The following is a 21,533-nucleotide window of genomic DNA, read 5'->3' as shown; positions in this document are numbered from 1 at the left end:
GAGCAGGAGATCGGCGTGGGACACTCGGTTTTGGATTCTGCGGACAGGGAGTATGGATTTGGTTTATTTTTTGGGGGGATTTTTTTCTAGGGACGAGGGCTTCGCCTACAAGTGTGCTGTGTGGTGAGTATATACTCTATGTTTTATGTACTGTGTGTCATGTATGTTACGTTTATTGTGTGTGTATTGTGTGTGATGTGTTTTGTGTTTTTACCGTACTTACAATTGTGCTAAAGTCGCCGGACACAGGGACAACTCTCCCATCCTAATACCGGATGGGAGTAGTAGTCCCATACGGCGATTTAACACAATTGGGTGGCACTATCGTCGCATGGGGACACACACACAGACACACACACATATACACACAGACTTCACACACATATACACATACATACCAAATCAATCAAACGACCGACATCGATCCCCATGCGACGATATGCCTCCATCATGACAGCCACACTCCGCCCACGCACTTCCGCCCACGCACTTCCTCCCGCTTCCCCACACTTCCTGCTGTAGTGGTTTCTGCACCACAAACCGCAAAAAACCCGCAGATATTTTTTCATCTGCAGGTTTTATGCGGGTTTGACCCTCACAATGGAGGTCAATGGGTGCAGAACCGCTGCAGTTCCGCAAAAAGAAGTGACATGCTGCGGAATGTAAACCGCTGCGTTTCTGCGCGGTTTTTTCTGCAGCATGTGCACAGCGGTTTGCGGTTTTCATAGGTTTACATGTAAATGTAAACGCTGTGGAAACTGCAGCGGACCCGCAGCGGCAAAATCGCTGCGGTTCCGCGGTAAAACCGCAACGTGTGAATATAGCCTTATAGCATTTTTATCGGGAAAAAAATGCGAAAAAACAGCAACGTGTGCACACAGCCTAAAAGTCACGGCAGTTTTGATGAGAGTTAATGATTCCTAGGGCCATGAAATGGTTGGCGCCGAAAACAGCTGGCGTGGTATATTTTACCTGTTGGTCCTGTGGGCATTAATGCCCCGTCTTCTGGCGGCAGCGGTTGGTCTCCGGTACCTTCCGCTGAGCCCTAGTCCATATACTGATGTAGCCGGAAGAGCGTGAGCCACAGCACTGTCTACACCTAACGTGGCCCCTTCACGGCTCTCCTCACAGTCTCTGTCAGTGGTGGCAGGGGCAGTGCTTGGGCGTGGGCCTATGCTGTACATCCGATGCTCTGGCACCGAAGTGCTCACTGTTCCCTGCTGTAGTGTCTGACAAGGGTACAGGCCACAGCCCTGTACGAGCCCAACATGGCTCACCAAATCTATAATAGCACAGTCAGGGTGCAAAGGTCTGTCCTGTCCCCTGTCATTCTTATGGGGCACGTATGTTGTACTCATGGAGATGATGCGTTTGGTGCCTTGCTCTCTGGTAGTTACTGGTACACTGCACCTCTCTGTAGTCGCCAGGCACACACTGCACATCACTCTTCTGGAAATGGCGGAAGCTGGCCTGCATGATGCTGGTGCTCGCCGGATGGAGCACTCCTCTCTCTGGCTGCTGCTAGACACACAGCTCCCCTCAGCGCAGCTCTTCTCTGTTCTGCAGCGGTCCCTCTCCAGGTGACGGGGTCTTTCTCTATGCCACCTGTTGCAGCTCTGGTATCTGTGGTGAGGACAGAGGAGGCAGAGCGCGCCGCTCAATGCTCTGCGCGCTGCTCTGCGTTAGCGCCAAACTGACCTCCTGCGCACGCTTTTCTCTTTTATCCCTCCGCTGCTGTGCGCACTTTCTCCTCTTCTTTCTCCGCCCTCCTGGGACAGCAGGAAGGTCCGCCCCACTAGCACTTCCCCCAGGCAATAGAGGAAGGTCTGGCTTACTCAGCCTTCCCCCCGGGAACAGGTTATGCAGCCTCTCTGGTTCCAGACCCGGCATGCAGGTACCCGCAGTGCTGTCGACCCCCTTACAGATACAGTTGTCATATGGCTGTATTTGTGATCATGTGATTGCATTCCAAAATATGATTATTTACCTGCTGCGCAGGTTACAGTACTCTCCTAGTATTTTGCAGTGTTTCCGAACCACTGCATAGGTGCCAGCGCAGCGGACATGGGATTGCATCCAATATGGCCGCTACCACGTGACCTACTTTCACGATCACATGACCGAGTTTTTACTACATGATCAAGTGACACTCTCACTGCACATGCATCCTCCAGTATATTGCACCGATCTCTCTCATTTGTGTTTATATGGTACCCAAGTTCTCTCAATTAGCTATTTTAATTAGCTAATATTACGTTTTGATTGGTTAATTCCTCCTTAAATAGTTGGTCTGACCATTTGCTCCATACCCCAGACAAAGCTGCGGCGAAACGCGCATTGGATGTGTTCCAGGGAGAGCATGTGTAGCTGGTGACACTTGGCTAGCCTTTAACCCCTTCCCGACCTTTGACGCCACGTAGGCGTCATGAAAGTCGGTGCCAATCCGACCCATGACGCCTATGTGGCGTCATGGAAAGATCGCGTCCATGCAGATCGGGTGAAAGGGTTAACTCCCATTTCACCCGATCTGCAGGGACAGGGGGAGTGGTAGTTTAGCCCGGGGGGGTGGCTTCACCCCCCCGTGGCTACGATCGCTCTGATTGGCTGTTGAAAGTGAAACTGCCAATCAGAGCGATTTGTAATATTTCACCTATTATAACTGGTGAAATATTACAATCCAGCCATGGCCGATGCTGCAATATCATCGGCCATGGCTGGAAACACTAATGTGCCCCCACCCCACCCCACCGATCGCCCCCCCAGCCCCCCGCACTGTCCGGTACACTGTACCGGCTCCCCGCCGTCCTGTGCTCCGCTCCCCCCGTGCTCTTTGTCCGCTCACCCCCGTGCTCCAATCACACCCCTGTGCTCCAATTACCCCCCCTGCACTCCGATCCACCCCCCCCGTGCTCCGTTCCACCCCCCCGTGCTCCGTTCCACCCCTCCCGCGCTCCAATTCACCCCCCCATGCTCCGATCCCCCCCACCCCATCATACTTACCGATCCTGCCGGGGTCCGTCCGTCTCCTCCCCGGGCGCCGCCATCTTCCAAAATGGCGGGCGCATGCGCAGTGCGCCCGCCGAATCTGCCGGCCGGCAGATTCGTTCCAAAGTGCATTTTTATCACTGAGAGATTATATCTCAGTGATCAAAATAAAAAAAATAATAAATGACCCCCCCCTTTGTCACCCCCATAGGTAGGGAGTGGGACAATAAAAATATAAAGAATTTTTTTTTCCCCACTAATGTTAGAATAGGGTTAGGGGTAGGGTTAGGACTAGGGTTAGGGATAGGGTTAGGGTTAGGGGTAGGGTTAGGGTTAGCGGTAGGGTTAGGGGTAGGGTTAGGGCTAGGGTTAGGGGTAGGGTTAGGGTTAGGGTTTCGGTATGTGCACACGTATTCTGGTCCTCTGCGGATTTTTCCGCAGAGGATTTGATAAATCCGCAGTGCTAATCTGCTGCAGATTTATGGCAGATTTACCGCGTTTTTTCTGCGCATTTCACTGCAGTTTTACAATTGCGATTTTCTATTTGAGCAGTTGTAAAACCGCTGTGGAATCCGCACAAAGAAGTGACATGCTGCGGAATGTAAACCGCTGCATTTAGAATTATGGAAACAGGAACACATGGGCTACTTGCACAGTGAACAAGTCTGTATGATCATGTTCACACACCACCAAGAAACCTGAAGACACAAAAGAGAATAGTAAAACCAAAAACACTCAGTTTGAAAAAATGTTGCAGTAATCCGCAAGTGCTAGTAAAAGATGTAAAAAACAGGGTATTTGGTTGATACGTTTTTTGCAAAAAATGTATACTAAGCTGCTCTACCAATCTTCACGGTATACCCTTATCAGAGCAGTCCTAACTAATGTATGCAATCCCTATCTGATGAATTTAAAAACCTGATCGTCTGTATATAACCTGTGTGAACAGGGTTCAGAGAGGAAAAATCCATGTGTGCATACAGGGTAGAACAGCTTTTGTGCAGATAGCCCAAGAGGAGTGGTGGAACTCCCCAGTCTTGTAGACACAAGAGAACAATTATGGAAACAGGAACACATGGGCTACTTGCACAGTGAACAAGTCTGTATGATCATGTTCACACACCACCAAGAAACCTGAAGACACAAAAGAGAATAGTAAAACCAAAAACACTCAGTTTGAAAAAATGTTGCAGTAATCCGCAAGTGCTAGTAAAAGATGTAAAAAACAGGGTATTTGGTTGATACGTTTTTTGCAAAAAATGTATACTAAGCTGCTCTACCAATCTTCACGGTATACCCTTATCAGAGCAGTCCTAACTAATGTATGCAATCCCTATCTGATGTATTTAAAAACCTGATCATCTGTATATAACCTGTGTGAACAGGGTTCAGAGAGGAAAAATCCATGTGTGCATACAGGGTAGAACAGCTTTTGTGCAGATAGCCCAAGAGGAGTGGTGGAACTCCCCAGTCTTGTAGACACAAGAGAACAATTATGGAAACAGGAACACATGGGCTACTTGCACAGTGAACAAGTCTGTATGATCATGTTCACACACCACCAAGAAACCTGAAGACACAAAAGAGAATAGTAAAACCAAAAACACTCAGTTTGAAAAAATGTTGCAGTAATCCGCAAGTGCTAGTAAAAGATGTAAAAAACAGGGTATTTGGTTGATACGTTTTTTGCAAAAAATGTATACTAAGCTGCTCTACCAATCTTCACGGTATACCCTTATCAGAGCAGTCCTAACTAATGTATGCAATCCCTATCTGATGTATTTAAAAACCTGATCATCTGTATATAACCTGTGTGAACAGGGTTCAGAGAGGAAAAATGTATGTGTATCAACCAAATACCCTGTTTTTTACATCTTTTACTAGCACTTGCGGATTACTGCAACATTTTTTCAAACTGAGTGTTTTTGGTTTTACTATTCTCTTTTGTGTCTTCAGGTTTCTTGGTGGTGTGTGAACATGATCATACAGACTTGTTCACTGTGCAAGTAGCCCATGTGTTCCTGTTTCCATAATTGTTCTCTTGTGTCTACAAGACTGGGGAGTTCCACCACTCCTCTTGGGCTATCTGCACAAAAGCTGTTCTACCCTGTATGCACACATGGATTTTTCCTCTCTGAACCCTGTTCACACAGGTTATATACAGATGATCAGGTTTTTAAATACATCAGATAGGGATTGCATACATTAGTTAGGACTGCTCTGATAAGGGTATACCGTGAAGATTGGTAGAGCAGCTTAGTATACATTTTTTGCAAAAAACGTATCAACCAAATACCCTGTTTTTTACATCTTTTACTAGCACGTGCGGATTACTGCAACATTTTTTCAAACTGAGTGTTTTTGGTTTTACTATTCTCTTTTGTGTCTTTGCGTTTAGAATTAGGCTATGTGCAGACGGTGCGGATTTGGCTGCGGATCCGCAGCAGTGTTCCATCAGGTTTACAGTACTAAGTAAACATATGGAAACCAAATCCGCTGTGCCCATGGTGCAGAAAATACCGCGTGGAAACGCTGCATTGTATTTTCCGCAGCATGTCAATTCTTTGTGCGGATTCCGCAGCGTTTTACACCTGTTCCTCAATAGGAATCCGCAGGTGAAATCCGCACAAAAAACACTGGAAATCCGCGGAAAATCCACAGGTAAAACTCAGTGCCTTTTACCCGCGGATTTTTCAAAAATGATGCTGAAAGATCTCACACGAATCCGCAACGTGGACACATAGCCTTAGGGTTAGGGTTGGAATTAGGGTTGTGGTTAGGGATAAAGGGTGTGTTGGGGTTAGGGTTGGAATTAGGGTTATGGCTACAGTTGGGATTAGAGTTAGGGGTGTGTTGGGGTTAGTGTTGGAGGTAGAATTGAGGGGTTTCCACTGTTTAGGCACATCAGGGGTCTCCAAACGCAACATGGCGCCACCATTGATTCCAGCCAATCTTGTATTCAAAAAGTCAAATGGTGCTCCCTCACTTCCGAGCCCCGACGTGTGCCCAAACAGTGGTTTACCCTGACATATGGGGTACCCGCATACTCAGGACAAACTGCGCAACAATTACTGGGGTCCAATTTCTCCTGTTACCCTTGTAAAAATAAAAAAATGCTTGCTAAAACATCATTTTTGAGGAAAGAAAAATGATTTTTTATTTTCACGGCTCTGCGTTGTAAACGTCTGTAAAGCACTTTGGGGTTCAAAGTGCTCACCACATATCCAGATAAGTTCCTTTCGGGGTCTAGTTTCCAAAATGGGGTCACTTGTGGGGGGTTTCTACTGTTTAGCCACATCAGGGGCTCTGCAAACGCAACGTGACGCCCGCAGAGCATTCCATCAAAGTCTGCATTTCAAAACGTCACTACTTCAATTCTGAGCCCCGGCATTTGCCCAAACAGTAGTTTACCCCCACATATAGGGTATCGCCGTACTCAGGAGAAACTGGACAACAAATATTGGGGTCAAATTTCTCCTGTTACCCTTGGGAAAATTAAAAAATTCTGGGCTAAATAATTATTTTTGAGGAAAGAAAACGTATTTATTATTTTCACGGCTCTGCATTATAAACTTCTGTGAAGCACTTGGGGGTTCAAAGTGCTCACCACACATCTAGATAAGTTCCTTTCGGGGTCTAGTTTCCAAAATGGGGTCACTTGTGGGGGGTTTCTACTGTTAAGCCACATCAGGGGCTCTGCAAACGCAACGTGACGCCCACAGAGCATTCCATCAAAGTCTGCATTTCAAAATGTCACTACTTCACTTCCGAGCCCCGGCATGTGCCCAAACAGTGGTTTACCCCCACATATGGGGTATCAGCGTACTCAGGAGAAACTGGACAACAACTTTTGGGGTCAAATTTCTCCTGATACCCTTGGGAAAATAAAAAATTGCAGGCTAAAAATCATTTTTGAGAAAATATTTTTTTTTTTTTATTTTCATGGCTCTGCGTTATAAACTTCTGTGAAGCACTTGGGGGTTCAAAGTCCTCACCACACATCTAGATTAGTTCATTTGGTGGACTAGTTTCCAAAATGGGGTCATTTCTGGGGGATCTCCAATGTTTAGGCACACAGGGGCTCTGCAAACGTGACATGGTGTCCGCTAATGATTGGAGCTAATTTTCCATTTAAAAAGCCAAATGGCGTGCCTTCCCTTCCGAGCCCTGCCGTGCGCCCAAACAGTGGTTTACCCCCACATATGGGGTATCAGCGTACTCAGGACAATCTGGACAACAACATTTGGGGTCCAATTTCTCCTATTACCCTTGGCAAAATAGGAAATTCCAGGCTAAAAAATCATTTTTGAGGAAAGAAAAATTATTTTTTATTTTCATGGCCCTGCGTTATAAACTTCTGTGAAGCACCTGGGGGTTTAAAGTGCTCAATATGCATCTAGATAAGTTCCTTGGGGGGTCTAGTTTCCAAAATGGGGTCACTTGTGGGGGAGCTCCAATGTTTAGGCACACAGGGGCTCTCCAAACGCGACATGGTGTCCGCTAACAATTGGAGCTAATTTTCCATTGAAAAAGTCAAATGGCGCGCCTTCCCTTCCGAGCCCTGCCGAGTGCCCAAACAGTGGTTTACCCCCACATATGAGGTATCGGCGTACTCAGGAGAAATTGCCCAACATATTTTATGATCCATTTTATCCTATTGCCCATGTGAAAATGAAAAAATTAAGGCGAAAATAATTTTTTTGTGAAAAAAAAGTACTTTTTCATTTTTACAGATCAATTTGTGAAGCACCTGAGGGTTTAAAGTGCTCACTAGGCATCTAAATAAGTTCCTTGGGGGGTCTAGTTTCCAAAATGGGGTCACTTGTGGGGGAGCTCTAATGTTTAGGCACACAGGAGCTCTCCAAACGCGACATGGTGTCCGCTAACGATGGAGATAATTTTTCATTTAAAAAGTCAAATGGCGCTCCTTCCCTTCCGAGCCTTACCATGTGCCCAAACAGTGGTTTACCCCCACATATGAGGTATCAGTGTACTCAGGAGAAATTGCCCAACAAATTTTAGGATCCATTTTATCCTGTTGCCCATGTGAAAATGAAAAAATTGAGGCTAAAAGAATTTTTTTGTGAAAAAAAAGTACTTTTTCATTTTTACGGATCAATTTGTGAAGCACCTGGGGGTTCAAAGTGCTCACTATGCATCTAGATTAGTTCCTTGGGGTGTCTAGTTTCCAAAATGGGGTCACTTGTGGGGGAGCTCCAATGTTTAGGCACACGGGGGCTCTCCAAACGTGACATGGTGTCCGCTAACGATGGAGATAATTTTTCATTTAAAAAGTCAAATGGCGCTCCTTCCCTTCCAAGCCCTGCCGTGCGCCCAAACAGTGGTTTACCCCCACATATGAGGTATCAGCGTACTCAGGACAAATTGGACAACAACTTTCGTGGTTCAGTTTCTCCTTTTACCATTGGGAAAATAAAAAAATTGTTGCCAAAAGATAATTTTTGTGACTAAAAAGTTAAATGTTCATTTTTTCCTTCCATGTTGCTTCTGCTGCTGTGAAGCACCTGAAGGGTTAATAAACTTCTTGAATGTGGTTTTGAGTACCTTGAGGGGTGCAGTTTTTAGAATGGTGTCACTTTTGGGTATTTTCAGCCATATAGACCCCTCAAACTGACTTCAAATGTGAGGTGGTCCCTAAAAAAAATGGTTTTGTAAATTTCGTTGTAAAAATGAGAAATCGCTGGTCAAATTTTAACCCTTATAACTTCCTAGCAAAAAAAAATATTGTTTCCAAAATTGTGCTGATGTAAAGTAAACATGTGGGAAATGTTATTTATTAACTATTTTGTGTCACATAACTCTCTGGTTTAACAGAATAAAAATTCAAAATGTGAAAATTGCGAAATTTTCAAAATTTTCGCCAAATTTCCATTTTTATCACAAATAAACGCAGAATTTATTGACCTTAATTTACCACTAACATGAAGCCCAATATGTCATGAAAAAACAATCTCAGAACCGCTAGGATCCGTTGAAGCGTTCCTGAGTTATTACCTCATAAAGGGACACTGGTCAGAATTGCAAAAAATGGCAAGGTCTTTAAGGTCAAAATAGGCTGGGTCATGAAGGGGTTAATAGGAAGTTCCTCTGTTACATATTTTTCTGGTGATGCAGTTCAACTAATTATCAACAACTGATTTAATTTCCAATTCTCTCTCAGCCATTTATATTTATTACATCATATGGAGCCACCACTTATTTAGTGTATACCTTGACCATTACTATAACGGTCTTTTTAAATTGCCTGTTTGTTAGGCAACCCCCAAATGTGTTGGGCTATCTAACAGATGCAAAACATGCAGCTGCAGGGATTAGAACATATTATCCGTGCACGCCCAAGATACTCGGAAAACACCCAAGCATGCTCGAATAACACGTTATCGGAGCACGTTCGCTCATCACTAGGGTTGAGCGAAACGGGTCGGCCATTTTCAGAAGTCGCCGACTTTTGGCAAAGTCGGGTTTCATGAAACCCGACCCCTGTGTGGAGTCGGCCATGAAGTCGGCGATCTTCTGAATCTGGTATCGGGATTCCGATCCCGAGTTCCGATATGTTTGCAATATCGGAAATCGGTATCGGAATCCATATTTAAGTGTAAAATAAAGAATTAAAATAAAAGATATCGCTATACTTACCCTCTGACGCGCCCTGGTACTAACCGGCAGCCTTTCTTCCTTCGAATCAGCGCTTGCAGGACCTTGCGGTGACGTCGCGGCTTGTGATTGGTCGCGCGACCGCCCATGTGTCCGCTCGCGCGACCAATCACAAGCCGCGACGTCACCGCAAGGTCCTGCAAGCGCTGATTCTTAGGAAGGAAGGCTGCAGGAAAGAAGCAGGGCGCGTCCGAGGGTGAGTATATACCTATATATATCGCGGCTTGTGATTGGTCGCGCGAGCGGTCACATGGGCGGTCGCGCGACCAATCACAAGCCGCGACGTCACCGCAAGGTCCTGCAAGCGCTGATTCGAAGGATGGAAGGTTCCCGGTTAGTACCAGGGCGTGTCCGAGGGTGAGTATAGCGATATTTTTTATTTTAATTCTTTATTTTACACTTAAATATGGATCGCAGGGCCTGAAGGAGAGTTTCCTCTCCTTCAGACCCTGGGAACCATTGGAAACCCAATGCACTGCATTGGGTGTCGAGTTTCGGCCGACCCCGACCCCGACTTTTTTATAGGATCGGCCGATTTCACTCGACCCGACTTTTGAAAAAGTCGGGTTTCGTGAAACCCGACCCGATCCTATAAAAGTAGAAGTCGCTCAACCCTACTCATCACTATTTTCTATACGTCACTATAGTCATTGTTCATCCGTAAGTTCATATATTCATGTCCATTATGTTATATTTCTACACACAATACACTTGTTCAAACAGTACACTTGTTCCATGAAAAGATAGCCAAGTGTTGAATAATAGCCAATCCTTGTATCGGTTGAGTTACCTTGAGATAAACCTAACCATCTGCAGCTTCTCACTGTTAAGAAATTTAGATATCAAATCCTATAAAACCCTTTGCCTGGTGTACCGAATTGCCTCTTTACCATGAAGCTTCTGCTGCTCCTCGTGGCCTTAGTGGCAGGTGTGCTCTGTGAGGAGACCTTTATAGGGTAAGTCTATAATTACACTAATGGCAGCAGAGGGTATTGATCTGTGACTGTTTTTGTGGGCACGAAAAACGGATCTGTTAAGAATGGATTACTTTTATGTGATATAAATTTTTAATGGAGCCTCATTTATTGCATAGCCGAGGCTGATCAACATAGGATGTTTACTGAGTTTAAGGGAGCAGACACACAACCGATATATGAATAGTTCTATTAAACTCTATGGGTGCTGTCTGTAAATGTCTGCTATTGCCATTGTAGCCTACGGAGCTGTTCACATATTCTTGTTTATTTGTGGACCGTTTGTCCGAAAAAGAATATGGGGAGTAGTGATGAGCGAATATACTCGTTACTCGAGATTTCCCAAGCACACTCGGGTGTCCTCCGAGTATTTTTTAGTGCTTGGAGATTTAGTTTTCATCGCCTCAGCTGAATGATTTACAGCTATTAGCCAGGCTAAGTACATGTGGGGGTTGCCTGGTTGCTAGGGAATCCCCACATGTAATCAAGCAGGCTAGTAGCTGTAAATCATTCAGCTACGGCGAAGAAAACTAAATCTCCGAGCACTAAAAAATACTCGGAGGACACCTGAGTGTGCTCGGTAAATCTCGAGTAACGAGTATATTCGCTCATCACTAATGGGGAGACATGTCCATTTTTTTATCTAAGTCACAGATCAAAATTACACATACGTCTATGGGTCCATGAAAAATCATCTGATGGCATTTTTGTGCAATCTCTGTGCTATTCGTAATTAAAACGGTAATGGATGGGAGAAATTTTGCAATATATTTATTTATTTCTTTGTCAATGAAAATCACAGATGAAACACTGATGGCAAAAACTGAAACACTGACCAAACCATGATGAAAATCGTGCAGAAAATACTGATGAACGACAATCCATGTTTTTATGTATGACAAAAATCGTAGTCGTCTGAATGAGATCTTAATATAATAAGGTTTAATTAATACAATAAGTAAAAATCTTACTCCGAAAAGATGTGTAAAGTGTAGCTGTCTTTTTCAGTGAGCAAGTGCTTAGGATCAAGGCAAGAAATGGCGACCAAATACATCAGTTGCAAGATCTCCAATCACTGGGTCACCTCCAGGTATGGTTACTTGATTGTAAACATATATGTTTTTAGTATTTATATATCATATATAGATGATTTTTCATGGTTCATGTTATTTTAATTTATAAAAACCAGATTAAATAATATAATTCCCTTTCACTGTGAATAAAATGTGTAATGAACATTGTAAAGAATATGGGACATATAATTTCATGTAAATCATTTGTATCCTATCGGGCATGGGATTACAAAATCCCCTTCAGCGTGCAGCTGTATGAGAACACCTAGCTCAGCATAGGGTCAAGTTTCAAAAGTCTGCAAGCGACAGATCTCACACTTGAGCCAGCTAAGCTCAGGACAAAAGGCTTGCTTGCCACGTCGGTACCATGCGGTCTAACTTCTTTGTTCCAACAGCTATGATTTCATAAGGAAAATATGGACTTATAGCATGTTCTAGTCACACACCTGTTATATTTTCAAAATCTCTAGACCAGACCCAACATCTTCCAGGGTATCGATCCATTCTAGCACCACAGGGTGGGGTGATATGTAGAATGGCTAGTAGGAACCAGGTAGCAAACGTGTTTAGTTTCAACACGTAGCAGGAGCCCGGCCGGATTAAATGGCGCCAAAACCACCTCTCTAGGACCGTTGATTATCCAGGAATTGGTGGCAGTCCTACCGGGCTGGCAGCATTTTGTTCCACTGGTGCTAGTGAAAGAGGCCTTTCAGCCTGTCAGGGTTATGAGTGAGTGTGGTGCCATGTCAGTGACATCGTGGGCCACATCCTCTCACTCCCCGTGTCTGTGTAAAACTGTACCAAGCTGATCTTATGTGTCCCCAGGGGGAGCAGATGTCACTTTGGTTAAAGTGGGGAGACCACATTGCGTGATCTTTCTGACATAATAGTGACATCTGCGTGACCTCTCCGGTGCCATCCTTCACGGAGATGTTACATTTCTTTCTTTTCAGCTTGATTTCTGGACTGAACCTTCTAACCCAGATATCCCAGTCGATATTCGTGTTCCATTCGAGAGTCTTCAGTCAGTGAAGATTTATCTGGAATCCAATGACATTGATTACTCCATAATGATAGAGGATCTACAGGTATCCTATTTATAAGAAATATGTAATAGAAATTTGCCAGTAATCACAAACTGTCTTAAATAAATATCGTAGCCAATTTTTTTTTTTCACTTAAGCACATGGGGTACTATACTATATTTCTAATTGGATGTATTTGCTAATATTATTATTACACCTAATACATATTGGGATAGGATCTTGGAAATGGGAATATTCCTTTAACACTTCTGATTTTAGCTAACTGCTGCATGAAAATCTTTAGTTACAGTGTCCACAGGGGCTGCTTTGCATGATATTTCAATTTCTTTGACTCTCCTAACGGGCACATGGGAGGTCAAGCTATCATGCGACTAAATACATATTTAGAGCCAACATAATACAATGTCATTCAATCTGCATTTTTAAAAGGGGCACAAATAAGAATTATTAAGTGTGTACAGTTTTTGGACCATCTTGTATATTTCTTGTTTGCTAAACTCGTTTAATTAAAAATCACAACAGACGTCTACATAACTTCGACAGTAGTCTGCAGGTCCTCTGCTTGAAAAGTCTTTTAATAATGAATGTGATGATGGGAATGGGATGGGTAGTAAAAGTGAGTGTATATCACTAAAATATGTTTATATACAGGATTTAGTCCATTGCTATAGAATGTATTGACTACTTTTATCTATTCATTGTAGGAGGTAATTAATGCAGAGAAGCAGGAGATGGAAATCAATATGAAGAAGGAACGCAACTCTGGTGCTTTCAATTACGGAGCTTACCATACATTAGACAATGTAAGGAAGGAAATGTCTTTATAGGTACACATAGGGTAATTGTCTATGATTTTATGCTATGTATTAAGTCATATTTGTACAGGACTTATGTAACATTTCTTCTTTATGTCAGCTATTCCACGCCATTGATGCTATTGTTCTGGATTACAAATCAATAGTCAGCAAACAGCAGATTGGACTATCATATGAGGGACGTCCGCTCTATGTTCTTAAGGTAAAAGTAATGAAAAGCTTTTAAAATATCTGTTCATATGAAAATATTGAATGAAGTGGTCCAACCAGTATCCGGCCTATAAAATAACTATAAAATTACTTTCAAAATCTGAGATTTAGCCTTAGTAATGAAGAAAAAAAGTCTCATTCAGAAAGAGACTAATACATTATGAACTATCTAAATATACTGTACTTATTTTACTGAAACTGCTAATTAACATTACAGTTCAGCACTGGTGCCAATCGTCCTGGCATATGGATTGATGCAGGCATTCACTCCCGCGAATGGGTCACCCAAGCTACAGCTCTATGGACTGCACACAAGGTAATTGTCATCAATATCTAGAGAGTTTGAATACTCCAAGTCGATCACTACTTTGTTAGATTTTGTTTTTAGCCTATTACATTAATTTTACGCCCCCTCTTCATGTTAGACTAAAGTTGTCTGAACCTGCCGATCAGCCGTCAGTCTAATGTGTAAAGGGGCCTCCAGACTCTCCCCCACCTGAGGATGTAAGGGGAGAGAAGGATCCGACTGCTGAATCTCAGCAGATGATCCATTTGTTCTCCCTGGAGAAAAGTCAAAGTCACCAACAGAGGAACTTCACAGCGGCTCTCTCAAAGAGAACTCAGAAGTGCTCAGCCGAGTGTTCCTGTGCCATGGGGGAGTTGGGAGAGACAAGTGTCGACAGATCAAATGTCCGTCCAACAGCTATCTAATGTGTATGGAGGTCTTTAGTTTAAAATGGCAAGAAATATCTGCTTTGAAGTCATGTGAATGACAGTATCAAGAGAATTAGGGAGTAATTTATGTTACAGTAATGTGAAGTACTTAAAAGAAAATGATGTTAATATTTGTCTACAATACTGGAAACATTTTCACAATTTAAATAATTATATATAAGCAAAAAGGTATAAAAAATACCACTAAGGAAATACATTTCAAAAATATGATATATACATACACTGTTACACCATAGATATACATATTTCATACATATGTCTTTACAATACAGATGATGCCAATGGTGCTGTGTACAGTGATCTCCCAGGACTATGATATAAGAGGGTTCACGAGCAGAAATGTAAATCATACTAAGGTCCTAGCCACATTTAGCAGCTTGTATTGAAACCACAGGGGAAAACACAGTAGAATATATAATGCTCCAGATGCAAAGTTGTCGTATTTCATTATAATCTGTTATAAACAACATTTTTATATTTATTACACTCATTAAAAACTATTTTCAAAGGATTCATAAAATCTTAAAATAATAAATTATGGTATGTATTTTCACAAATTGTGAACTGAGTTGTAAGATATTGTATACATTTATGATAATGCTTCACTTTCTATTTACAGCTTGCTCACGATTATGGAAGGGATTCATCTGTAACCTCCTTGTTAAATACTCATGACATATTTCTCTTGGTTGTCACAAATCCCGATGGATATGTCTACTCGCACACAAACGTGAGTATAAAAGGTAGAAAAGTGCTATTCTAGGTATCATTATTAATATCGTTTAATGACGCATAGGATGGATGTAGGAAGTGAGGTGTATTATGCTTTGTTTATAGAATCTTGACAGTTTCCATTTGTAAAACTTAAAGGTAACCTGTCACTTGATTCATACTGTTCGAACCATGGACAGCATGAATCAGAGTGCATCTGCTTGATTGCAGCCTGAATGTCTTACTCGGAAGTGCTGCAGGGTTTCAGAGAAAGCATAGTTTGGAAAGGCAACTATAGGAATAGACGAGACTAGTCCTGTGTAGGCCGCTGCCAACTTTTCCCCATTCTGTTCTAGTTGATTGACATGTCTCACCCATGTATACTGTATACATAAGGAGAGATCTGTCAATCACCTGGGGCAAGGCATGAAAAACCCGGTTGGAGGCCATGATGGACTAGTGAGATCTCACTCTGTGGAACCTGATGGGCTTTTCAAGCTATGTTTTCCTGAAACATTGCAGCATTTCAGAGTAAAACATACCCGACTGCAATCATGATGGCTTCGTATTTGTGCTTGATGGGGTTACTACCTATGTCATGAATGTTTTGATCGTAGAACTAACTCTTTAATCAAAATAACAGTGAAATATTTACTCAGTGAAAATGTCTGTAGAGTTAAACCCTACTTAATTTGTGACAATTCCTATGTAAAACATACTATAGCATAACAATACCTCAATCACATTTGGCTTATATTGTGCAAATTGTAAAATACATTTTTGTTCTTCAGTTTATGATGATGTCATATATTTATTATCTTGATGATGTCAGTGTAAGTTAAAGTGCAATGCTATCTAAATGTAATTTTCTGTGCTGTCAGAACCGTATGTGGCGTAAAACTCGCTCCATTACCAGTAGTAGCCGATGTGTTGGCGTAGATCCAAACAGAAACTGGAATGCTGGCTTTGGGGGTAACTAAAATTTTACGTGTAATTACATAGAAGGATATAAATTATAAATGTGTAACTCTTAACTGAAATTCTTTGTAGGTCCAGGAGCGAGTTCTGATCCCTGCTCCGACTCATACTTTGGACCGAGGGCAGAGTCTGAGGTGGAAGTAAAGTCAATTGCTAACTTTATTAGAGGACACGGCAAAATCAAAGGTTTCATAAGCATCCATAGCTACTCCCAGCTTCTGCTTTTCCCTTATGGATATAAGTGTAGCAACCCGGCTCACTTTACAGAACTTGTAAGTCAGTTGAAAAATACTATGCAGTGGAGCAAGACTCACATTTTATTATATAATGATAATTAAGCCAAATTAAATATCTTTTGTGTTTTTCTAGAACCGTGTCGGTAAATCTGCAGCTAGTGCGTTAAGCTCTTTGTATGGCACTCAGTACAAAGTTGGAACGATCTGCTCCACTATCTGTAAGTGACCAAATGGACAACTTTGAAGTTCTAGGGCTTTATCAGCAATTTCTGGTGTTGAAGAAGAGCCATTATTTTAGTATCTATCCTTGGTGATCCAGCATCCAGGATGTGCCACCCCGGCAACATTTTTTTTTATCCCTGATTATCCAGTGACTTAGTTTGTGTTCTCTCTTAATGTTTGTGTTTCTTGTGGTGCATTGTCCATTTTTGATGATCATTAATTTTAGTGAAAATTCAGTATTTTACCTTCTGGTTCCAGAGATGTCCTGAGATGAAGACACCCTTGATTTTCCTATTTCCAGCTTTATGCTACTTATTATAAAATGTCACAGTAGAATTGTAACATCTCTGAGAATAGAATGTTGGTTTATTATATATGATTTATTATGCATTCATTTCATTTTTATGTATTCATTTATGTATTCATTTCAGCTGAAGGGGTTGCCCATTACTTTGACAACCTCTTGAATAGACGGTAAGCTACAATACCCTAGAGAGGGCACTAAGCAGTGTATGGAGCTGTTCTGGCTCTTTACACTGTGTACATACGTCCATGCAAGGTCTCGAACATCACCATTCTGAAGTTGATGACTTTTTCTAACAACCCTCCTAACATAACTTTTTTTTCTTGCTGCAGATCAAGCCAGTGGTGGAAGCATTGATTGGACCTATGACATTGGAATCAAATACTCATTTGCCTTTGAACTAAGGGACACAGGACGATATGGTTTTCTTCTTCCAGCTAATCAAATCCTGCCAACAGCACAGGAAACCTGGCTGGGGCTGCAAAATATACTGGAGCACATAAGAGACAACCCTTATTAAACTATGATCTATTAGTTGAAAACTAGAGTCTATATAAAATGTCAATCAAAATTTCTCAAGATTAAAGAAAATGCTTAACATTATTTTTTTTTATTCTATTGATTTCTCAAAAACCTCCATATACCAACAATATCACTGTATATTCAGAAATAAAGATATTGCAGACTATAAATCATCACACTATATTTTTTTGTACAAACACATCCGTGAAGAGTAAATTCATATGTCTAGATTTTAAATGTTCTATCAAATCTTGATTGTGCGGTGGGCAGCTTGTGTCCATTACATTTGCTATTTGGGTAAACAATGGTACCTTCGCTTTCTGAAATCTAAGAATAAAGTAATATTCCGGCACCAATAAAAACTTCTGCAAATTGGAATAATCATCAATTTATTAAAATATAATACTAAAACAAAAAAAGGATATATTCCTATGAACACAACACTAGAATACTGTAACTAAGTTAAGGCATGCAAATATAAAACAAATATAGTGAATAATACCAACAGAATCCAGGAGATGTATAGTGTGATGCAGCGATGTCCTTGCTGTGCAGTGAATAAGCAGTGACCCATATAAAGTTCAAATAAAGTCTTGTTTATTTCACAGCATACTCACAAACCAGAAAAGTAAGCAAACAAGTCCTTTGGTATGCAGCCGGGAAAAATAACAACAGTCCACAATCCGCTGCCATGAGTGTATTACACCCCCATATACGCTGGGGTGTCAGGCTTTTCAGGCTCTGCAAGGCCCGTGTTGCTCCACACGGAAAGAGCTCCTCATAAACCTCCTGCTAGGTCTGACTCCCAGACCAACACTGACACACCCAAACTCTCTTGCAGGGTTTTTTTCTATCCTCCAGCCATGGGCCACTATAAGATATGGGCTGGAGGAAACGGACCGGCCCCACTACCTTCCTGCAGTCCGTTTAAAAAATAAAAGCCCATACCAGGTTTTCCTGAATAATTTCTGGGTCAAATAACTTGAACCAGTTCACACTCACTTTTATTCTTCCCTGTGTCTCACAGGCAAACCTGCTGTGAGCACAGGGCACTCCAGCGGATCTAATATGCTTCTAAGCACATCCTGGGGGATACATAGCGACCCTCGCATATGACACCGATCACTGCCTTACATCCCCCCCCTCTGTTCAGACTTGTGGGGTTGAACATTTGTCAGCATACATGGTGCCCGTGACAGGGCATCGGCATTTCCCTGTGACTTCCAACCCGATGTTCCACAGAGAAGCTGAAGTTTTGTAGGGACAAGAACCATCTGGTGACTCGGGCATTCCTTTCATTTGCATTTCTCATCCAGACATGGGGTGAATGGTCCGTTACCAACCGAAACTGACGCCCGAGCAAATAGTAGCGTAGAGACTCCAAGGCCCATTTAATCGCCAAGCACTCCTCCACTACGCTATAATTTTTCTCTGCCGGGGTCAGTTTCCTGCTTAAATAGGTGACTGGATGCTCATCCCCGTTCACCTTTTGTGACAGCACCGCTCCTAAGCCTACCTCTGAAGCATCTGTTTGCACAACAAAGGTTTTCTTGAAGTCAGGGCTGATGAGGACCGGCTGTCCACACAACGCCGACTTCAGGGACTGGAAAGCTTCCTCTGCTTGAGGATTCCACTTGACCATCACCGTTTTCTTCCCTTTTAACAGGTCCGTTAGGGAAGCCGATTTACCAGCAAAATTGGGTAAAAATCGACGGTAATACCCAATGATGCCAAAGAATGCCCTCTGTTATGACCTGGTGGTAAGGACAATAATGGACCTGGTGGTTAAGAGCACACGGAATGACCAGATAGTTACTAATAATATAGGACGAGCTCTGAGACATGGGAACTCTGCTGACCGCAATCCCTAATCCTATCACACACACTAGAAATAGCCGTGGATTGCTCCTAACGCTCCCTATGCAACTCGACACAGCCTAAGAAACTAGCTAGCCCTAGAGATAGAAAAATAAGCCTACCTTGCCTCAGAGAAATTCCCCAAAGGAAAAGGTAGCCCCCCACATATAATGACTGTGAGTAAAGATGAAAATTACAAAAACAGAGATGAAATAGATTTAGCAAAGTGAGGCCCGACTTACTGAACAGACAGAGGATAGGAAAGGTAACTTTGCGGTCAGCACAAAAAACTACAAAAAGACCACGCAGAGGGTGCAAAAAGACCCTCCGCACCGACTCACGGTGCGGAGGCGCTCCCTCTGCGTCCCAGAGCTTCCAGCAAGCAAGACAAAAATCAAAATAGCAAGCTGGACAGAAAAATAGCAAACCAGAGAAAAACAAGCAGGAACTTAGCTTCTGCTGGGAAGACAGGTCACAAGAACGATCCAGGAGAGAACTAGACCAATTCTGGAACATTGACAGGTGGCATGGAGCAATGATCTAAGTGGAGTTAAATAGAGCAGCCAGCTAACGAATTAACCTCGTCACCTGTGGAAGGAAACTCAGAAGCCGCAGCTCCACTCACAACCACCAGAGGAAGCCCATGGACAGAACCAGCCGAAGTACCATTCATGACCACAGGAGGGAGCTTGACAACAGAATTCACAACAGCCCTCACTTGTTTGGTACTTAAGGGCTTGGGCCAGTTTTGAATGGCCTCAATTTTGTTCACTTGAGGTTTGATAACCCCCCGGCTGATCACGTATCCCAAGTACCGGGCTTCCGTGAGACCTATCGCGCATTTCTTTGGGTTTGCTGTTAACCCTGCGGCTCTAAGAGACTCCAGCATTGCTTGTACCTGGGACAGATGGGTATCCCAGTCGGTACTAAAGATGACTATGTCATCCAAATAGGCCGACGCGTAATCTCTATGTGGCGCTAACACAATGTCCATCAGCCTCTGGAATGTGGCTGGAGCCCCATGTAACCCAAAAGGTAAGACAACATATTGATAGAGACCCTCTGGGGTTATAAAAGCAGTCTTTTCATTAGCTGACTCTGTTAAGGGAACCTGCCAGTAACCTTTCGTGAGTTCCAGCGTGGTGAAGTACTGGGCCTTCCCCAGTCTCTCAATTAGCTCGTTCACCCGTGGCATGGGGTACAGGTCAAATTTTGACACTTCATTTAACTTCCTAAAGTCATTACAGAAGCGTAATGACCCATCAGGTTTTGGTATTAGTACAATGGGGCTAGCCCACTCACTTCAGGACTCCTCAATGACTCCCAACTGAAGCATTTGCTTTACCTCGGCCGCGATGGCTTGCCTTCGGGCTTCTGGCACTCTGTACGGTTTCATCCGCACCTTTACCCGGGGCTCAGTGACAATGTCATGCTGAATCACTGAGGTTCGCCCCGGCAGCTCTGAGAATACATCCATATTCTGCTGTACCAAAGCTCGAGCCTCCCGCCGCTGCTGTTTTGTGAGGGCATCATTGACTTTTATCTCACACCTGGCTGTGTCCTTGGTCAGGGCCAGAGGGACCTCCGATTGTATGACCGTAGTTGCATCTGTGACCAAACATTCTCGGTCCTTCCAGGCCTTTAGCAGGTTTACATGGTACAACTGCTTGGGTTTTCTTTTCCCGGGTTGGTACACTTTGTAATTCACTTCCCCCACCTTCCCCCGTATCTCATAAGGCCCTTGCCACTTGGCCAAGAGTTTACTCTCTGGGGTGGGTACTAGTACCAACACCCGATCTGTTGTGAATTCCGCTCTTGGGCTCCCTCCGGTGGTTGTAAGTGGCACTTTTGTGAGTTCTGCTCTTGGGCTCCCTCTTGTGGTTTCTAGTGGTATGGCTGCTCCTTGGAGTTAGCTGTCATCAGCTGCCTCCACTTATTGTCTCTTCTGCTCGGCTATTTAGGCCTGGCTCTTTCTTCAGCCAGTGCCACTTGTAAATGGTTCCTGGTTGGATTAACATCTCTTTGGAGTTCCCTGTTATCCTGACCAGTTCAGCAAAGCTAAGTTTTTGCTTGCTCTTTTCTGTCCATAGATTGTGGACTTATCCATTCTGTGCTTTCTATGTTTGTCCAGCTTATCAGTGTGAATTAATTCTGTCTTGCTGGAAGCTCTGGGAGGCAGATTTGCCCTCC

At 43.1% G+C, this 21,533-nt stretch overlaps 1 protein-coding gene across 1 annotated transcript; it reads left to right on the top strand.

Annotated features, from left to right (window-relative positions):
- Nucleotides 1–10,546: 10,546 nt before the first annotated feature.
- On the top strand, nucleotides 10,547–17,893 carry CPA2 (carboxypeptidase A2). The gene is made up of 11 exons (XM_069762070.1): nucleotides 10,547–10,616; nucleotides 11,643–11,724; nucleotides 12,661–12,795; nucleotides 13,458–13,556; nucleotides 13,669–13,770; nucleotides 13,996–14,094; nucleotides 15,133–15,243; nucleotides 16,106–16,196; nucleotides 16,275–16,474; nucleotides 16,572–16,656; nucleotides 17,297–17,893. Exons 1-11 carry the CDS (start codon nucleotides 10,552–10,554, stop codon nucleotides 17,482–17,484), a joined length of 1,257 nt encoding a protein of 418 aa, XP_069618171.1. The 5' UTR covers nucleotides 10,547–10,551; the 3' UTR covers nucleotides 17,485–17,893.
- The last annotated feature ends 3,640 nt before the right edge of the window (nucleotides 17,894–21,533 follow it).

Source organism: Ranitomeya imitator, chromosome 4, assembly GCF_032444005.1.
Source record: "Ranitomeya imitator isolate aRanImi1 chromosome 4, aRanImi1.pri, whole genome shotgun sequence".
NCBI classification, from domain to species: domain Eukaryota; kingdom Metazoa; phylum Chordata; class Amphibia; order Anura; family Dendrobatidae; genus Ranitomeya; species Ranitomeya imitator.
This window is presented reverse-complemented; position numbering and strand designations above follow the sequence as displayed.